Source organism: Orbicella franksi, chromosome 3 (assembly GCF_964199315.1).
Source record: "Orbicella franksi chromosome 3, jaOrbFran1.1, whole genome shotgun sequence".
Taxonomy (NCBI): domain Eukaryota; kingdom Metazoa; phylum Cnidaria; class Anthozoa; order Scleractinia; family Merulinidae; genus Orbicella; species Orbicella franksi.
This window is the reverse complement of record NC_138147.1, coordinates 21,618,633-21,638,824: the sequence shown is the minus strand read 5'-3', so window position 1 is coordinate 21,638,824 and position 20,192 is coordinate 21,618,633. Positions and strand designations below refer to the sequence as shown.

Sequence of the window (20,192 nt, the reverse complement as noted above, 5' to 3'; positions counted from 1 at the left end):
TTCTCATTGTGGGAATTTGTAATATATTGACGCATTGCAATTGTAAGAGAGCATGTAAGCAACGAACATTAATTACAAACGAGAAATGTACAACACAACACTTCTATTAACCAGAAACTGCTCAATATCTTTTAACAAAACATGTGCATATAACTTGTATTATACATGTAACTGACTGGCCAGTGCAAACAACAGCATGTCATGGGTTAAGTTATGGGTTTACAGTACCACTCAGAACTAAGCGAACCAAAATTCGCTTTAATAATGCAGTAACAAGCAAGTAGATTAATGTGCACGTACGTTTTGCTCCATTAGACTGCGTTTTGTCTCTGCGATATAGCGCATTCAAGTTAATGCATTAGTATGTATGAGCTTGGTTATTGTTCATTGCTGTTGTTACCTTTTGAACGACAACATTTGATATGAATGTTGTGTTTTCAAGGAGCGGACAAGTTCTAATTCTTTTGTACTGGCTGAATATTAAACTGCCTAAAATAAACGGATAGTAAAAGGATAATAAATGGAGAGTAGATACCTTTATAAAAGCATTAAATGTTTCCTAGAAACATTTTAACAGTAACTGAATCTCAGCATTGAGCGGCTTGGCAAAGCATTCGAACAGTTAGCAAAAATTTTATAACAGATGACTTGAAGTGTTTAAATGGTTATCTCATGTGTTCAAACAGATGACTTCAAGCATTTGAATGTTTAGCTAAACTTTTCAAACAGTCAACTTTTTGATTGAAGGGTCACTGACTTGGCACACAGTCAGCAAAATAGCCAAAATACATTGAATTATAAGCGCTTGAAAGCAGTAAGAATGATTGTAACTAATCATTAGTAAACTGGATAGATGATATAATTCAATTCAAAGCAAATTCAATTCAATTTAATTGTGACGCAAGTAAAAAACTTTTCCTGGACGGGGTAGGGAAGGTTTGCTCATAGCCTAAAATGTCACTCCTTGGATGATGACTGACATGCATTTCGAGCTCTATATACTGTCCACAACCTCAGTATGATTCAACACAAAATAGAAAACAGGGGACTGATTACCAGAAAGGTATGTTTGGTATAATATAATTCTAACACTGTAAACAAAGCGGCACATCGCATACCGTAGTTTTACGTGAATTCACATGACCCAAACACAGCTGTTCTTCTTTTCATTTGACCACCACAGTTTTTCATTTCGATTCTTTTGTTTTTGATAAAAGAAGGAAACAAAAATATGTACTAAGTTAAGCTAACTTTAAAAACTCAACCTGCAACAAAACATAAGACATAAGACAGTTGTAAATCAAGCTTTCGCGAACGAGACACCAACTTGATTTATTTACATGCATATCACGGTTTCCTGTTCAGTTCCACAAGTTGTTTTACCGTTCCATTCTGTCTGTCTTCTGAACTCTGTAGCTTCTGGTTAACACTGTCTTTGGTCGTCTTAACAATAAGTTTAAAATGTTTGCTAAAACGTTTTTATAATGGTTCTAAGAGTTTCTTAATGGATATGGAATACGCTTCCAGTTAAACCGTTAAAACGGATTCAAAGATTTCTTAACAGATTGCTTTTGCCGTTTAAATGGATGCTTGGATTTTTCAACGGATCGCTTTAGCCATTTTAATGGATACCAAGATGTTCTTAACTGATACCTCTTTCTGTTTTATCGGATACAAAAAAGTTATGAACAGTTGGGAAAGCAATTCAAATGGTTTGACTGTAAGGATAAACGCTTCGCCTAACGCTTGAAACAGTTTTCATGAAACATTTAAACAGATTACAAACAGATAACAAATGGATGGTAAATCTTTTTATCCATTTAACGCATAAGGGCTAGTGCACATTTTCCTTTGTAAGTTCACATATTGCGTATAAAGAGATCTTATCAACTTGGTTCAGATGGCTTTTTGCCAGTAGAGCTTTTTATTATCCTGTTAAGGAATCCTGACTTAGGTGAATCTTTCAATTTCAATTTGTAATTGAAACAAGTATATATAATGAAACAAACATACTGTCTAATTCTGGGTAGTATAAGAAAATGAAATAAACATCAATTTGAGAATGTCCATTTATTTGGTTGATGGATGATCTTTCAAGGCATGTAACCATTGTATTTCCAATCAAAACCTTTCAGAAACCGCTCAAAATCCTGCAAGATTCTTAGCGAAAAGAAAGGTAGAAATCTGAGAAAACATTGCGGCTACTCACCAACATACCAGGTATGTGATTATCCAAACAATGTCATGTCATGTCAAAGAGTGTGGGAAAACAACACTGCAATGTCCTTCGCGCAGTCAGCGGTTAGAGATTGTATTCATTTGTAATGCTCCGTAATGCTCCCATAATGCTATCTTTCTGCTAGTAAATTCACAATTTTTTCACTCCAACAGTGGTATCAAATTAAACGGAACCAAGTTTAAACAGTAAAAGTAGTTATTTTCATTAATACTTGCGTTTTAAAGGTGAAAATCAATTAAAAGAACTCAAGCAAATCTGGAGGTTTTTTCGGCCTTGCTTCGTTAGATCTGAAAAGTCACGGACTATCTTTCTTACTCACAAGTTTACTAACTTACTCACTAACAGACCCAATGACATACCAGTAACCACAAAAAATCTGTACATTGGTTTCAGAGCCATCTTTTTGAAGAAAAGGACACTCATGAGTAGACTTTCTTATGGTTATCATGGCTAGCAGCATAGCTCATGGGCACATACGCATTCTAGTAAATGCGGCCTTAATTTACAGCGTACATCTTTGCTATTGGCTATGTTATGGTTAATTGGCACCTGTCAAAACAAGGTATCTGCTGAACAAGATCACACGACCATATCGCTGGCTCAAGTTTGATGCCTATTAATGCTAACCCAGGATTGAAATTTAACTGAAGTATAAATTTTTCTTGTATAAAAATGTTTTTAGTGCTTTTGTTTTGTGTAGTTTGAGATTATTCAAACTCAAAACAGAAGGCCAAACAATATAAACAGAAAACCTCACCACAGAGTTACAAACTCAAATCAAAATTCTCGTTTATCCTGGGTTAGCTCAGTCAGGCTTTGAACATGAGAATAATGGGGCTCCGCATGGCACGTATTTTTCGAATTTGTTTTCGCTGTTGCTAAAGCACTTGACACCAAAAACGCATTTTGCTATTACAGAAAACAACGTAAAATAGAGACTGTAGTTGTTATAAACTGGAACCACGTTTGCAACAGTCATGAAAACGAGACTAGAGTAAACTTGGCTTAAGAAATGTCAGCTTATGATATACTAAACATAACAGCTTTAAGAGGTGCACAAACGAGTGGAGCTACATTTTACTGACAAAGAATTTTCAACTGAGAATATAAAATGTTACCATTAACAATGAAAAACCTACTAGGCATACCTCGTCAGGTGTTAGTTCGCTCATTTACACAGATCTCCTTATCTTGAACAGAACGTAGCACTATATAACGTTTCCACCTTCTTGAATTTTCTTCAGTGTTGCACTTGCAGTGTCGCGTTGGTTGATGAAAAAAAGATATTCTTGCGCCCGCGGTTAATCTGACGTTTACATTTGGTTATTCATGTCACGCGTTTCCGGTCCATGCGCAAAGGGTCGTGCAAAGGCCTGTCGGGATAGCATATACTCGCTTTCCCTCACATCCATTTTACGAGAAGGTTGGCGTTGTCTCGCGTCTGTTTTAAACATTATTGTAAGCAATCATGAGCAGAGACAGAGCTCCAAGGGTTTTTCTTGGTCGTCTACCTCGGGATATCAAGGAAAGAGACGTTGAGAAGTTTTTTCGAGGATTTGGACGTATCCGAGACATAAATTTGAAGAACGGATTTGGCTTTGTGGTACGTACAGATAGGTCTGTAATTATTTATAGCTTAAGTCTTCATATAAGCACACAATTACTTTCCCAAGGACGTCTGTTATAAACGAATGTGGTGTGTGTATGAACCGTTTTCCCTAAAGTCCTTTTAGCCATGTACACGTAGATTGTATGATTGAACCTTCTCAAATAATGTGTTAACTTCTCTAAGGACAATGCCTACCTTTGTCAGTGCGCACACGTTCTCTGCATCATGCAAAGCATGGTTTACACACCACAAGCTAGGGTTGAAATTGTCATAATCAACTGCACCACCAGGGGTCCGTTTCTCGAAAGCCCTGGAAACTTTTCGGGCCCATAAAGCCATAGCAAAATCTCGAACCTTACGATTACAGAGCTGTTTTATTCACATATTCTTAATATGAAGGGAAGTTCCCTTCGTACAAGAAGTTTCAGGTGTATACACTTCTCTGTTTTTAGATACAGATGGACTAAAAATGGCTTTGCGGACCCAAAAAGTTTCCGGGGCTTTCGAGAAACGGGTCCCAGGGCCGAGCTGTTCAAATGTTGGTTAACGCTAACCCAGGATTAAAAGTTAACTATTATTAATTTTTCTTGTATAAAAGTGTTTTTTACTGCTAACATTTTGTGTAGTTTAAGCTTAGTCAAGTTCAAAACTGAAGGACAAACATTATAAACAGAAAACCTCACTGAAAAGTTACAAAACTGAAATCAAAATCCTTGTTAATCGTGGTTTAGCATAATTGAGCTTTGAACAACCAGGCCCAGGATAGCAGCATATTGCCAACCACTAACGGTTAATGGCTTTCAGCTGAAAAACCAACTGTTATCTCAGGGTTTGAGCCAGGCCAGACAATTGCACAAATCCCACAGTGCAATTGAAATCATCCCTTAAAAAATCGGCTAAGGGGACAATTTTTTTTCCTTTAAACTCATCACAAATAGATGAGCTTGGGAACTGGTGCCTGAAAGGTTAGCGGGGAGCAGAAGCCATAAGCGGAAGGGGAGGTATCCAACTGGCACCGTCACACTGAATGGATCAGTGGAAACAACTTACCTGACCCATACTTACCTAGAGACCAGCAACCAAGAGGGATAAAAGTTAGAAACTCTCAAAGCAGGTTGTTTCCTGCAGACAAGAAAATGCACGTCAAAATTGAAAGATCTTATATTCCGCTGAAGTTACATTTAAGATCAATTGTTCGATTACCAATCATAATGTCACACAAATTAAGATATATCAACTGTTAAAGCTGTTAAATAAAAAAAAATGAATAAATCAGTGGAAAACCTTTCTGCTGAATTTTACTACTGTGGGAGGCAACGATTCTGATTGGCCAGCCTGTAATTGTAAGTCAACAAAAAGAGTCAACACAGTCTTTTCATCTGGGATCTGTCTAGGTTTTTTACGAAGGCACGGGAAGTTTTGTTTGTAGTTTAAACCAAGTTGTTATGTTAAACATGCCTTAATGTAACAGAAGTTCACATGACATGAGTAATTTAATGCTGCCATGCAAGTTTCACAGTTTCATTGAGTCGCACACAAACATAATCGGTGAAAATCACGAAAATGAACATTATGCAAATTCAAACAATCACTGCGGGCTGTCAACGCAAACAAGAGCCGAAAAGCTGTCCACTAACGCAGGCAATGTTCAAGTTACTTGCACGGTATCTTGATAAGTATTTTTTTTATATACGATATTTGACTAGAAAATCATTTGCAGTACAATCGCAGTAACACTTAGAAATTTTCATACGGCAAGCAAGTTGAAATTTGAGTTCGCTGGAACCAGAAAGAGCTAGAAATATCATTTCACGCTCGCAGGCTGCGTTCTCTAAATTTGGTTGATTCATACACGTGTTGTTTTTCTATGCAACGAATGCTATAGAATTGTGATTCAAGACTTCAACTCCAGACTAACAATTTGGACGTTAAGATGAAATACATAATAAAAGAATAACGGAAGCCGCACGACGCGTAGTATTGTTTATTTCTATTGTTACGAATTCGAGATGTAAATCGCTTTCTCGAAAAATTCTTCAAGCATCTCGAAACTTGATACTCAAAACTCGAAACTCGAAACTCAAGCCTTGAAACTTGATTCTCGATTCTCAACTTACATTTGACTGGTACTGTAATACTCACACTGGAAAATGTAATTTCAGATTATCGACTAAACCTGTACTATGTCAGTTTTCTATAATGAAAAGCTTCACAGAACTTACCTTCACATTCACTTCTTTCGCTTCTTACTCTTTTGCTTAAAAAGTTCACCAAAGAAGACTGTCGTTTAGCCATTCCTTTCAAACTTGCACAAAACACAAATTTTCTCTCAAGAACCAGGCAAAAATGTGTTTGTTTCATACGTCTGGTTGTTTAAACACCATTGCGACAGTGGCGGGACATCGGCTAGCGTAAAAATGTAATGCATTTTTTGTGAATGACATTAAAAGGTCTTAAAAGGAATTTATTTTCAAAGTCAACATCTTTACAAATTTTAGTGTTTACCTTTCGCAAGGATGTAAAGGTAAAATACATTTCGAAACTGCACACTTCGATGCTGATGAAAACAGTATCTTCACCAAGCGCACTGAGTATTTTTTCTCCCGTGAAATGATTACGTGACGTTGTTTGTGATTTAACCTGATAATGCACAAAAGATAAAACCAAGTTGTCGATGATAGTCTTTAAAATACCGACAGTTTTGAATTACACCTTGAACTCTGGCCAAGTAATTTAAAATATAGTGTTGCAAAATGAATCAACGTCAGTTTCAAAACTGTGAAATACGAAAACTTTGCGGGCTATCAAATTTTGATAATTAGATAACAAACATTAACAGCGTCATGTCCAGCGAAAGACGGAATCTGAATATATAAGTTTGATCGCAAATTGGCACTGCTAACTAGAGGTTTGTTTTAAGAGAACATAACTGCAGATCCAGCTAATTTAACAAGCAGAAAAGAGAATGTAAACAAACCAGATGTAAATTTATTCATAGCCACCTTATTTGCATTTTGTACATCACAGCGTGCGCGAGCGAAGTGAGCAGAAAGTTCTTCTGTAAATTGCTCATTACAAAATACATCCAATCCATGAGTGAAACAATAAATAATTTTAACCCGCTCTTTTTTTCCTCTATTTTTAATTGTTATTGAAATCAGCCATTTTTTCTCGCTTATCCCCGCCAATTTGCAGCCAGCGAAAACCTCCAAGTAGACAGCGATTTCGCAGGTCGCCGGCGCGTTTTGACATCCCTGAGGAAGTGTTTGCTATCAGGTGGTTTTCATTCTATGGTGCCCTGGAGACACTGTACCACACTTGGCTGTCTCTTGTGGCCTACCTGGAATCATGTCCCAACAGTGATGATAAAGCCTGTGGATTCAAAAGCAACCTAAAGAGTTCAATTGTCGAGTTGTCACCCTCTACATGATGATGGATGTGATTCCTAGTCTCACATTCATGAGCCTTGCTTTGCAAAAGGAACAGCTGAGTCGAAAGTAAATTTCTCCATGTTTGAACTGCGATGATGCCTAAACAAAACAGGCAACAGTAATCAAATAGCAATGCCAAGCAGTGCCTAAACTAAACTGAACAGGCGATAGTTATCAGGTGGAAATGCCACGCCATGCCTAAACTGAACAAGCAAACAATTATGCCACATCAAACCTATTAAAGTTAAATGGGTAAATATAATCACATAGAAATCCATGCCACATGTAAACTAAACTGGCAACTGGACAGTAATCAAATAGAAATGCCATGCCGTGCCTAAACTATAAACAGAAACAAGCACCTGCTTCTCCTCAAGATGCCAATGCAGGAGGCAATTTTTTTGGAAATAGGTTCGATATGTATGTTCCAAGTTAAGTTTTCATCTGTATATACTCCAAGAGATTTTGTAAATTCTACTTGTTTAATAGAATTACTGTCGATAGTAAAAGACGGGAGTCTATTCATTTATATTTGTATAGAGTGATCATTTATATAGAGTGTAAAGAGGAGAGGTCCAAGGATTGTACCTTGAGGACTACCACAAGTTAAAGGTTGGCTATTTGAGAGAGAGCCATTTACAAAGCATTTCTGTGTACGATTATCCAAGTAGGATTTAAACCAGTTAGACGAGTTGCTTCTGACACCATAGGCTTTTAATTTAGATAGCAGTATAGAGTGATTGCTGGTGTCAAAAGCTCTCTTCAGATGTAGAAAAATTACTGCATTAACATTACCTTTATCGATATTGAAAGCCCAAGTATCAGTGGCTTCGAGTAAGGCAGTAGCAGTGGAGTGAAGTGAACGAAACCTTGACTGATTACAGGAAATTAGATTATTCTCAGTTAAATATTCGATTCTCTCAGAGACCTTAGCTACAACAGGAATGATAGAAATAGGGCAGTAGTTATTTAAATCGGAACATTCTCCCTGTTTAAATAAAGGAATTACTTTTGTGGACTTGCATTCAGTAGGAAAAACACCGGATACAATAGACTTATTGAAAATGGCACAAAGAGAACTTGCAACCAGATCAGCACACTCGCGAAGAAGTCGTGCCCAGATTTTATTTAGTCCCGTCGCTTTAGATTTACAAAGTTTAGATAATAAAGAAAAAACTGTTGAACAGTCAGTGTTTTTGAGTTCGAATCTATGTTCGGTCTCCTTAACATAATCTAGGTAAGACAGAGTGTCTCCTTTCTGTTGGATGGCATTGATAAGTTTCTGTCCAATACTAGAAAAATGATCATTAAAAGCAGACGAAAGTTCCAGCAGATCGCTAATGCTACTGTTATCCAGTTTAATCTCTTTAACAGAAGAGCTGTGGATTTTCCTCGAAGTAAGTTCGTTAATTATTCGCCAAGTCATATGGGAATTACCTTCGTTTTCACACAACGCATTTTTGAAGAATTTTTCCTTGGCTTGTTTGATTTCACTGTTTACAGCGTTGTGACATTTTTTAAATATCATCCAGTCACATGCATTTCCAGAACGAATGGCCTTCACTTTGAGAACATCTTTATAATGCATTCTTTTCTTCGACTGAGGTGTGATCCAGGGTGATTTAGATGCCCGAATGCATTTTGTACGCAGTGGGGCATGCTTATCAACGCATTGAAAAATAGATTTTTCCAAATGTCCCACTTTGTTTGGGTCATCATAACTGTTTACCCTGTCCCAATCTTGTGTTAAAATATCATAGCGAAACCTGGCGGAGTCAAAATTGCTGAATTTCCTATAAGTTAATGTAGAGTGGCCTTTAGGTGAATTGATGGAGATCTTACGGAATACACAGATGAGACTATGGTCACTTACGCTTACATGGGACACACCAGCGGAAACAATATTATTCTGACAATTTGTAAAAATAACATCAATCAGAGTAGTAGATGTGTGAGTAATGTGAGTTGGACTATCTATTAGTTGGTGAAGATTATAAATATCAACAATATTGGTTAACAACACTGTACTGATATCAGGAAGCGGAGAAGCCAAATTACAGTTAAAGTCACCCATGAAATAGAATTCAACGTTCTCCGCATCAAGCTTGCCAACAAAGGATTTAAAATGAGAAAATATCTCAGTTGATGAATTAGGAGGCCTATACCAGGTAGCAATAAGAAAGGGTTTAGATCGAGGTGTACGAATCTCGATGTATGTTTTCGAGGTGTATATCACTTAGATCAGGGCGTAAAGAGAAATTTATATTAGATCGCACATAGATGCAACCTCCCCCACCAAATCTACCGTTACATTCACGATCGCGGCAAATGATATCATAACTGGGAATGTAAACCTCGTCGTGCTGACAGAATCATCGAGCCTCGTCTCATGAATAGATAATATATCAAGAGGGTTATCAGAGAGCAAACCTCTCAGCTCGTCAATGTGTTTCGACAAACTTGCAATATTTAAGGAGGCTAATTTAAAGCCACACATTGAAGGTAAAAAGGCAGAAGTCTCACGAGATAAATTTGAATTCTCTTCCGCTACAGAGATTGCATCGGCCCTAGAAGACTCGTAAGAGAAATTGAAATTTTCTTTGGCCGCAGAGGTTTGATCGGCACCCTTGGAAATAGGAATTCAGTGCATGGAGCTATTATCTAAGACATTCACAAAGTTACTAAAAAGGATGTTATTACCTTTTTCATTGAGATGTAGTCCGCTCTTATTTAGACAATTTCTGTTGATGTTTTGATGTTTAATCATTCTCCAGTCATTTTGATTACAGTATTTCATAAGGCGCTTGTTAACAGCTTTCACAGCATCATTTGGAACATTATCTGATCTTGACACCAGCTCCAATAAGATAACTTCAGCATTGGATTCCATTTCAATTTTCCTGGCAAGGTCCATAATGTTCTCAGCTACCACGGTTGGAGTATGGTCACGTAGGTCATTCATTCCCACGTGGAGAATAATCTGTTGAGGGCTCTTGTCGACAGTAGGCATTAGGTAAAGATTTAACAACCACACGATGGCCGACGTTCCTACCCAGCCTCCGTCCCTGTATTTGTTTTATCATAGAATCGCCCACCAAGACAGTTGTGAATGACTTGTCTGCATTACTAGAAGGTGTAGAATCTATCACCGAATCCTCATGTCTCAGGGGCTCAAAATGATTCCGATGGTTGACATGTTGAGTTGGATCTCGAGGTTTCGGTTTCTTTGTCTTCTCGCCGCCAGAAACAGTTTTGAACTGAGACCTGTTATCATCACCTACCTGATCAGAACGGGATATTGGCCTATCGTCTGACAAGTTCATTAAATCTTTCGTAACAATTTGTAGTGCAGTTTTCAAGGAATCCCTCTCTTCAGTAAGCTTTTTCGCTGCGTCAATTTCTTGATTCAACCTTGTCCTCAAGATGCAAATTTCGTCATTCAAGTCTTGGTTCTTTTGTTTCAAAGAGTTGATGAGGTCATAAATCACAATGGAAATAAAATACAAAAAAAATAAATGACAATGGAACCAAATTTAGCACCATTAGGTTTTAATGTCCTGAACAATTGAAAGTAGAATCAGTGCGTCTGGCAGGTCACGTGACATTTAGCGGAAAATAGCCTTTACTTGAGGGATTGGTGGTGGTTTTTAGTAATATCCAGCAAAAACACATTTTAGATGTAGGTCAATTATTTGCATCTTCTCACGTTTGGATCTTCCCTCATTCTGTAGAAAAAAATTATAGGGATAAAGGTCATTTTTTTCAACAAAATTTGACTTTGATCATTCATATCTTCTAAAATATGAAATGAAGGAAGATTATTCCAAACGTAGCGAGGTAGATTATTTAAATTTGCATCAAAAATGCTCATTTATTGTTCAATATAGTTAAAACTCATGACCAATTCACTGATTTACTAAATTTTAACAAATTGGTCATATGATCAAAACAAAATTTTAGCTCAGTGAAACAAATATAACAAGAGTTATAGCTTCCCAAGGCCTTTAAACTGCTTGAGGACACCATCCCTAAGCTTGCATACATGTATACGAGCAATGTTTTAACCCAAGGTGAATTGTCACTTACGTAATTACGTGTACATGTTATTTTGGGGAAATTGTCAGGAATTTGAAGATTATAAAGATGCTGATGATGCTGTTTACGAGATGAACCACAAGGAATTCATGGGAGAAAGGTATGTCAAATTAAGAACTTTTTATCCCTTTCCTTTTCGGTGAGGATTCCATGTTTCACACGATAGACATTGTATGATTAATGAAAGGTAAACCTATAAACATGACCACTTAAACAGTTTTGTATGATTAAACTATGTCTCATCTGCTCAATAAAGCTTTGCCAACAATACCATGTAAGCCTTAAGGACTGACCAAACGTACTCAAATGGGCATCACTCAACTTGCATTGACGTAGGTTGGGTGGCCAAACAGTGAAAAACTTACGTTGACTTGTGTGCAAATTTGATCTCAACCAAAGTAAGTGCCAGTCAACATAAGTGCTCACAAGGCCTGACCAAAGAGAGTTGCAAGTAGACCCAAGTTTACAACTTGCACCTCCCTGAGAGTCTGTTTACACAGTCCACAAAGTACAAGGAACGCCATATTTTTGCAATATTTGTCCCAGGGCTAGTTAACAACGTACAGTACCGCTCAAAAGTAAGTTACCACCATCTCACGAGACTCCTCTCGAAAGAAACAAGACGAGTACGAGATGTGACTCGTTTCTCGCGAGTGCACTGGAAGTACCAATACTTTGCATTCATTGGTATTCGAAACCTGTTTTGTGTATAAGACGTCTGTATCGTATCATATCGATTAGCGCGGTAGACACGATTTTCGTTCTCATCAGCAGTGCATGTGTACCGTGTGTGTATTATAAATTCTCAAGCGTCCAATATTATTTCATATACATCGGCCAAACCTTTTCCAGCCAGACGTGCTTAACACTTAGTTTTTGTAAATACATGCATGATAAAAGTTGAAGGTATCTGAATCGTCAGCAACAGTCACTCGTGTTTACAAATATGTTTTACAGTTGTATCAATTCTCGTATTGTATAGATCTTAAAACAAGGTTTGTTTGCAACCCTAAACAGGATTCATACAGTTGATAATCAACATGTAGTGTTCATGAAACAACATGTAGAGTTTTGTCACATGCAATTTACATGTTGCAAGTTAAAGCCACGATCGTGATCAATAAGTCAACACAGCAGCGCCACCCCTGCTCCCGACTGATTTGTTGGGAAACTCAACTAACTTTTTATCCAAAAATTTTGACCATGCAAAACGACCCTAAGTGATCCATCGAATAACTTAAAATTCAAACTTGTGAATACATGCTTTGCACATGAGGCCTCGATTAACTTTTTATTCAAAGGTTGTGAACATGTGAAACCACACTTGGATCATAAATCACTTCCCTTCACTTATTTATTCAAACTTGTGAACGCTCACTTTGCACATGAAATCTTGACTAACTTTTTATTCACACTTGTAAACATGCGACACCACGCTTTGATCATGAAACCTCGAATAACATTTTCTTCAAACTTGTGAACATGCAAAACCATGCTTTGATCATGAAACCTCAACTAATTATTACTCAACCCTGCATCAACCGATATATAAAATGTTTTCTCACATACCGTTCGAAATCTTCTCTGTCGAGCAACAAAAATTCTATCTGCTAAAGAGAGAGTATTGTACCATTTGAAAAAACGATTTATACCAAATAGAACCGGCGATGTTTTTGCCCCAGAGCTTTGCAAAACAAACTTCATTGGGGTATTAAATTGACTGCAGCTAAACAGAACTTTCCCTTGCAGAAACATTGACTTCATGTAAATGTGGCATCACATAAACAGTATTAGAAACTCCTGTCTTCAAAGATATAGTATTTTGGCGTTTGAATGAACGATTTATGCCAAATAGAACTTTACATATTTTAAGTGTTTGCCTTGACGTTTTGGAGAACAATAAAGTTCATTTATGTTGTTGACTCGTCGACGTGTACCACTAGAAAGAACTCGCGCCAGCAGAACAATTTAAAACTAATGTAAACGGCGCATCTCAGAAACCTTGATAAAAAAACTCCTGTCTTCAAAGATATAGTATTTTGGCGTTTGAATGAACGATTTATGCCAAAGAGAACCGGAGATATCATTTTTTCAACAACTTCCATGACGCTTTTATGGCTCCCATTTATAAACAATTGACTCGCCGGTGCATGCCAAAAGCCGGAACATTTTTCTCCTACACAAAATTAAATGTTTGTTTGAGTTAGTGGTTATTGAAGAGCGAGCAAATGTAGGTAACTGAATCATTCGGAGTGAGCAAGATTCACAAAATCAACTCTTTGCCCCCATGATCGCATGAATTGAAACGCACGTAACTCTACTTGTAGTTACGTTCGATGTTCGATATTACCTTTGTTCAATATGAATCAAGCAAAAGATCGATGCATGTTTTGTTTGACGGTCCCATCGATTTGACAAGGAACTGCAGAGCAGCAATCATTACACAAAACCGGTTTTTTATGCGTAATATATGCCATACTAAAGGCTTCAGTGATTCTCGAGAGAAACGAGACGCGTCTCGCAAGAAACAAGAAATGTATCGAGAGAAAGGAGACGAAAGGTGGTAACTTACTTTTGAGTGGTACTGTAGTGTGTGCTAGGTTTAAAGATATTAGAACCTCTCTGTAATTTATGAGCGTTAAAGTTTTTATGGACTTAGAATTATGGGTAAATGTCCGAGGGGGGGGGCACTGCCGTATATGGGCTATATAGGTACGTGCCGCTGTGAAGGGTATGGTTTTCAAGCAGTTTACTCTAGGATAGGGTATATAAATCAGAGCGTTTGGGTCTAGAATAGGGTATAATTTTTCACAAAACTGACTATTTGGTTGAAGATTTTATCTAGACTAAGGAAACCTGCAATTGCCACTCAAAAATATAAAAAAATCAAACCGGCAAGTTTAAATTTATGCAAATCAGCCTCAATAGTGTCGATAGATTGGGGGATTTGGAGAGGTTACTCTAGTATAGGGTAGCAAAATTCAGCTGAACTAGCTCTGGTATAGGCTAAGGGTTCCAGGGTCCCAGCGGCACATCCCCACCCAGAAATTCCCAAAGTATCCCCCCCCCCCCCCCCCGCCAGGGTAAATGTACCAGCTGTCATCTTTTTTCCTTCGGACGATTGCATCCTTCGGGATGCATTTTAACACAAGTCACCAATACATACCAAGATATGTAATGTATATGTATATCAAAAGAAGCAGAAGGCAGGTCGCAGTTAACTTTGTTTCTTGGTTCATCAAGGATTACAGTGGAACATGCTCGTCCAACCTCAAGAAGTGGAGGTGGTGGAGGGGGCAGCGGTGGAGGAGGAGGGAGTGGAATGAGAAGAGGTGGTGGATTCAGGTTCCGAGACAGGTCAGCAGGATTCTTCCTGAATTTGTTTTGATGTATACATGTACATGGTTTAACTTCATTTTGAGCTTCAGCACAACTGTGGCAGCCTATACAATAATTCCTCATCATGCAGTTATTGACCAGTTAAGACTCCGCAACTGACCTGAGCTACATGTACTTTAATTTATGAGAAGCAAAAGTCTTCTTAACCCATTGACGGCTGGATAATTGCACATGACCCACCCCTCATTCCCCGGCATTTTTTAAAATATTTCAGAGTGAGCACAAGTATGAAAATGAACTATATGCGCAGTAACCAGACCCAAGATCAGGTTTTAAGACATCGTTTGTTTAAAATTGAACAAATGGAGGGCTAAAATACTGACAAAAAGAGCTCAACCTGATGTATAAAACTGATTACAAATCAAGAAATTATATTCTTTCTTTGCCACATGACAAAATACCCAACAGAAGCTGATAAAATTGAATATGCACACATGAATTATTATTGACTTCGGATGACAAAACAAAACCAAATACAACAGAATTTGCATTCTTGTACCATAATGCCTAACATTGAGAAAACAGCAGTAAACAAGCAAAATGGCTGCACAGTCTTATTCACAAGGCATCAATCAACAAAATTGTGTCAGGCTTTTTCAAAATTCTGATTGGTTGTGTGGATATCCACATCTAAAGTTGGAGTACATGTAGTTAAAAATATGCGAGATGTGTTGCATAAATGTATGCCACAGGAAAAATATGTAAAATACCAAACTTTCCCAACTGACTTTCATTTGTCATTATCCCTGGAATGTTCTGGCGAAATTTCACAACAATCTGTCAAATCTGCATACCCTATAAATTTGCTCAAAGTAGATATATTCCTCTCAAAATCAAATGTAAGATTTTAGCTCGTAAAGGTTCGTAAACAACTTGCGCCATGCCAGGAAATCTGACTTTGTGCAACTGCAAACCAGTGGAACAACAGCACCTCCTTGCATTAATGACAATGGATCAGGATTTCGCAGGGAAAAGCATCGCATTGCAGTTCATTTTCTATCTCGCTGTCGCATTGAAGAGAAAGGTACTGAAACGGGCAAAGTAGCCAAAGGGAAAAGAACAACCCACAGCAAGACAAGTAAAGCCAGCAATTGTATCGATAAGCACAACAGCAAATCAAAGTACAGACAGCTCAGGCAGACTGTTTGAAGAGTCTTTGTGGCCCTCAGAAAGGTGTTTTTGTTTTCCTTCCTACACGGAAATGGGTCCCTCCTTCTTTCTTTGGGCTTGTTTGTTTCTTTTCCTTGATCCAAGGGTACTTTTCTGTTTTCAATTTTCCACTTGAGAGCAAGCGCAAAGGGCTTGTATTTGCAAATTTTGGTAAGTGTGCAATGTAAACAATAGAGACCTTAAGATCGAGGTTTGGCGATCTTACCACAAACGGCAAGCCTCGGTTTGCAGTTAGCAGTTTCACGTTAGCCATCTGCGCACATTTGGGACTTATGGGGGGAGTGCATAATACTCGTGGAAATTCCAGAGGGGTGGAGGGGTTATTTTTGTGTTCAAAAAATGGAAATTCCGGTGAGGAGGGGAGAGGAGCTCATGTGAAATTCTCCCCCATGGTGGGGGTATGGATATTTCCTGGATCTACATATTTCTTAATAAACAAACATGAAAATCCAAGTTCTAAATCCAACGGGAATAAATTAAGCTTACATGCAAAGTAGCTCTCCAGGGGAAATTATCAAATGCTTAATTTCCAAATACACGTATCCTAAATCAGTCAGAAAGTAGCGTGCACATTTATCAGTCAATATAGCCACAGTGCCTGATGAAATTTCTTGACATGTTGGGGGTTATTCTGCCTAATGCAATATTGAAGCTTGGGATGGCACATTAACGGCTAAGACAATGTGATTTTTGACAATTTTCGACCTATTCCCACCAACTCCTGGTTGAACACTTTCTGCACATACAAACCAATCTACACTATTTGTCTGTCTTTCTCGGTAAATTAAACTGCTGCGCTATTTCAAATGGTTTTGAACCCTCTAATCTTTTTTCTGCAATCATGTCAGACCTGTTTAATAAAGGGATTAGGTTCCATCACTTTGCAGGCAAATTACCTATGTTTACACAATGATGTGAAGTTGCGAAGTCTGGTGCAGCTGAATTTGGGAACTACGATTCAAAGTTTGCAATTTCATTGTCTAATTTGCCACATAATTGGCTACTTTGTAATCTAGTATCCAACTTCCCAACGAACTTCACAATGCGGTATGGAAAAGTAATGTGAAATCAACAGTTACTGTAAACATAGATTTGTATTTCTCCTTTCGATTTACTTGTAAGTCCCAAAGAAGTTATTTCTCCATGTTAGGAACAAAAACAAGACCTTGGAAGTTTGTAGATTTGATCTACAATGCGTCATGAATACAAGCACATTTTGAGCACACAATTTCAAGACAAAAGACTGTCTTTCTAGGACCCCCTAAGTCTTCAAAACAATTTTCTCAGAAAGTCGATTCTGATTTTTTATATTTGTTCTCAACAACAATAGAGCAATGGGAAAACCAAAAAGTCTTCAGGAAGGGTAGGAAAGTCAATTGTGCTCACATGTTTTTTTTACTGTCAGTTACAGCTGGCACAGGAATTTGGGGGTGGTTTTGACATGGCTGGTTACTGCTGGCACAGGCACCAGTGGGTTAGCAAGTCATATTTAAATAATTCTTTTGTTAATAGTTCTTTATTAAGAAGAGAACTTTAAAAGTGCAACTTTAACTGGGCCACGTAGAAGAAAGCTGACCAATCAAATAGTCTTTGAGAACAACTGATGTCAATCTTACATTGAAACATCAAACAAAGTTCTGCAACAAAATTTTCAACAGTGCTGGAAGTAAGAGTTGGTCATGGGACATTGCCTGACGAAAGTCGTGAAATTTTTGACTCACTTTATTTCATGATTGGAGGTCATGACTGAGTACCAAAATGGCGTAGCTTAGCCATGCTAAGTGACAATTTGGGTGAAAAAAAAAAAATTTCGCGAAAGGGCTTGAATTTTTGCATGTGGTCTTCAATGTAATAGAAAAACGTGGTCCTGTATTTTTGTCGCTGGTTTTTGCTTCGTTTATAAAGATGCCACTAGGAAAACCGAGTGGTTTTTCTGCATATGCAATATCTCGAAAACGAAGCAAAGCTTAGCGGAAAAACTACGGGACATTGTTAAACATACCTGAACAAAACTGCATGCGAAATTTGGAGTGTTTTCGACAAAGTTCACTTTTGATTAAAATACCTAGCGCCCTTTTCCCGCCAAGGTCTTCAAATAAACGAAGCCGGGCCTTTGTTATGATAAACAGAGCCGATCCTTTGTTATAATAGCCAAGCCAAGCCTTTGTTATAAGTCGAAGTCTCACCTCAGTTTATCATAACAAAGGATCGGCCCACCGCGTCCGCAAGGACTTTGATTTCACTCAGAAAGCAGCAAAATGTCAATTTCACGCAACGTATAGGCTAAAAATGTTGATTTTAGGTCAAAAAAGGTTTAAATGTTGATTTCACATTAACGTGTGACAGCAAGGAGGTTGATTTCTCTTAGAAACGAGCAAAATGCCAATTTCACGCAACACATAAACTCAATGATGTTGATTTCAGGTCTAAATAGGTTAAAATGTTGATTTGATGTTAACGCGTGACGGCAAGGAGGTTGATTTCACTTAGAAACCAACAAAATGTCAATTTCACGCAGCGTATAAGCTCAATGATGTTGATTTCAGGTCTAAATAGGTTAAAATGTTGATTTCACTTTAACGTGTGACGGCAAGCATGTTGGTTTCACTTAGAAACCAGCAAAATGTCAATGTCACGCAGCGCATACACTCAATGATGTTGATTTCAGGTCTAAATAGGTTAAAATGTTGATTTCACGTTAACGCATGACGGCAAGGATGTTGGTTTCACTTAGAAACCAGCAAAATGTCAATTTCACACAGCGCATAAGCTCAATGATGTTAATTTCAGGTCTAAATAGGTTAAAATGTTGATTTCACGTTAACACTTGACAGCAAGGATGTTAGTTTCACTTAGAAAACAGCAAAATGGTAATTCCACGCAACTTATAAGCTCAATGATGTTGATTTCACGTGAAAATGCGCTATAAATAGGGTTGACAGATTAACAGATTAACCCTTCTCCGCAATGTACGGGTCTCCATACATCTGCATGTCCGCTGATCCCAGAAGCTCAAAACACTACAAATCATGCCGATTTGAAATAAAATCAACGCAACCTGGATCACAGATCTATGTTACAATCGATCGCTACTTGTTGGCCATTCTTATGTTTAAACAATCTAGTTACCAGTTCGAGAAACGTCCGCAGAACGTGATCGCAATGCATGCCGGGAAGGGTCTTTACACCTCGTGCGCGGGAAAACATGGCGGTCGATACAAGACAAATTTTTGCTGCGGAGCGAGCGTAGCAAGCAAGCAGCAACATAAACAGGATTTAAGAAGAATATGTAAAAGGGGATCCAAATTCTCGAATTCGTCACTTTTTACCAGAATGCATCACATTTAACCAGAATGCACTGCGCCACTTTTTACCAGAGTGCGTTGCGCCACAAACTACAGGAGGACGCCTTTTCACGTGGATTCCAGTGAGAAAGATTAGTGGTTGTGTTTTGCTCTGATTTACCTGTAAAACGATGTGAAGGAGATTGTGCCTGCTTTCACAACTCTTGCGTTTGTTCTTAATGCATGCAGTATTTGAAAGTTTGTAAAATCTGGACGATTAATTGTGACATCTTAATTTTAAACTTAGTATGTCATTTCTTAGCAGTCTCGCCTACTTGGCCAAATTCTTACATGAAGAGAAATCGTCGCTCCTAAAGCTCGCAGAATAATTAAAACAAACGAAAACCGTAGAACACGCTAATTTCATATATGCTGCGATCTATTTCTTTTCATCCAAACATGAATTTAAGCTAAAGCTTTAGCATTTTCACACATCGCAATGGATGCGTCCTCGACACAGTCTGTCAACATTCTTGAGACATTTAATGCGTATCAATACAGAATTTATAAGTTAGATTTCTGCTCCTACAACTTCCACATCGTTCGATTTTCGAGATCTGGTAAAGGGGAGATTGATGTGTATCTTTTTATGTTCAAACATGGGTCAGATCACTATGTGCTTTTTTGTCACGATCCCTTGTCACACCTCGCCATCCATGTGTCATCATGCATGAAGTTGTAGATGAATCACTGCGTAAAATATGTCACTATCAATAGAATGTGCCGCAGCATTATTATCTTTTAGATACCCTAGTATAAGTCTAAAACCAGTTCTCGCTTTCCAAACTTTGACGCTAGCAACGCTTGGCAAATGGGCCACGACTCACCAGAGGGTATTTTTCTTGGGCAAGAACTGCTCTTGGACTTTGCTGCCTGGCTCGATCTGACTTTGAACGCTGATAACA

At 38.0% G+C, this 20,192-nt stretch overlaps 2 protein-coding genes and 1 pseudogene across 8 annotated transcripts in view; 2 read left to right on the top strand and 1 right to left on the bottom strand.

Moving 5' to 3' along the window:
- LOC145482661 (ubiquitin conjugation factor E4 B-like) overlaps nucleotides 1-3,528 on the bottom strand; it is a 304,099-nt gene extending 300,571 nt beyond the window's left edge. For 3 of the 5 annotated variants that reach the window (XM_081461267.1, XM_081461269.1, XM_081461270.1), the window contains exon 1: nucleotides 3,388-3,528. In XM_081461267.1, the coding sequence (XP_081317393.1) occupies nucleotides 3,388-3,411 (24 nt within the window). In that variant the 5' untranslated portion in view covers nucleotides 3,412-3,528. The remainder of the gene's footprint in view (nucleotides 1-3,387) is intronic. The other 2 variants (XM_081461268.1, XM_081461271.1) reach the window with 1 other exon arrangement.
- The window catches only part of LOC145482665 (uncharacterized), a 220,389-nt pseudogene that overhangs the window by 101,663 nt on the left and 98,534 nt on the right, over nucleotides 1-20,192 (top strand). The gene's annotated exons all lie outside the window — the stretch shown is intronic.
- Nucleotides 3,618-20,192, top strand: part of LOC145482724 (serine/arginine-rich splicing factor 6-like) — a 30,945-nt gene continuing 14,370 nt past the window's right edge. Inside the window, exons 1-3 of one of the 2 annotated variants that reach the window (XM_081461366.1) lie at nucleotides 3,618-3,842; nucleotides 11,404-11,474; nucleotides 14,618-14,731. In XM_081461366.1, coding sequence (XP_081317492.1) covers nucleotides 3,708-3,842; nucleotides 11,404-11,474; nucleotides 14,618-14,731 — 320 coding nt within the window. In that variant the 5' untranslated portion in view covers nucleotides 3,618-3,707. The remainder of the gene's footprint in view (nucleotides 3,843-11,403; nucleotides 11,475-14,617; nucleotides 14,732-20,192) is intronic. The other variant, XM_081461367.1, reaches the window with a different exon arrangement.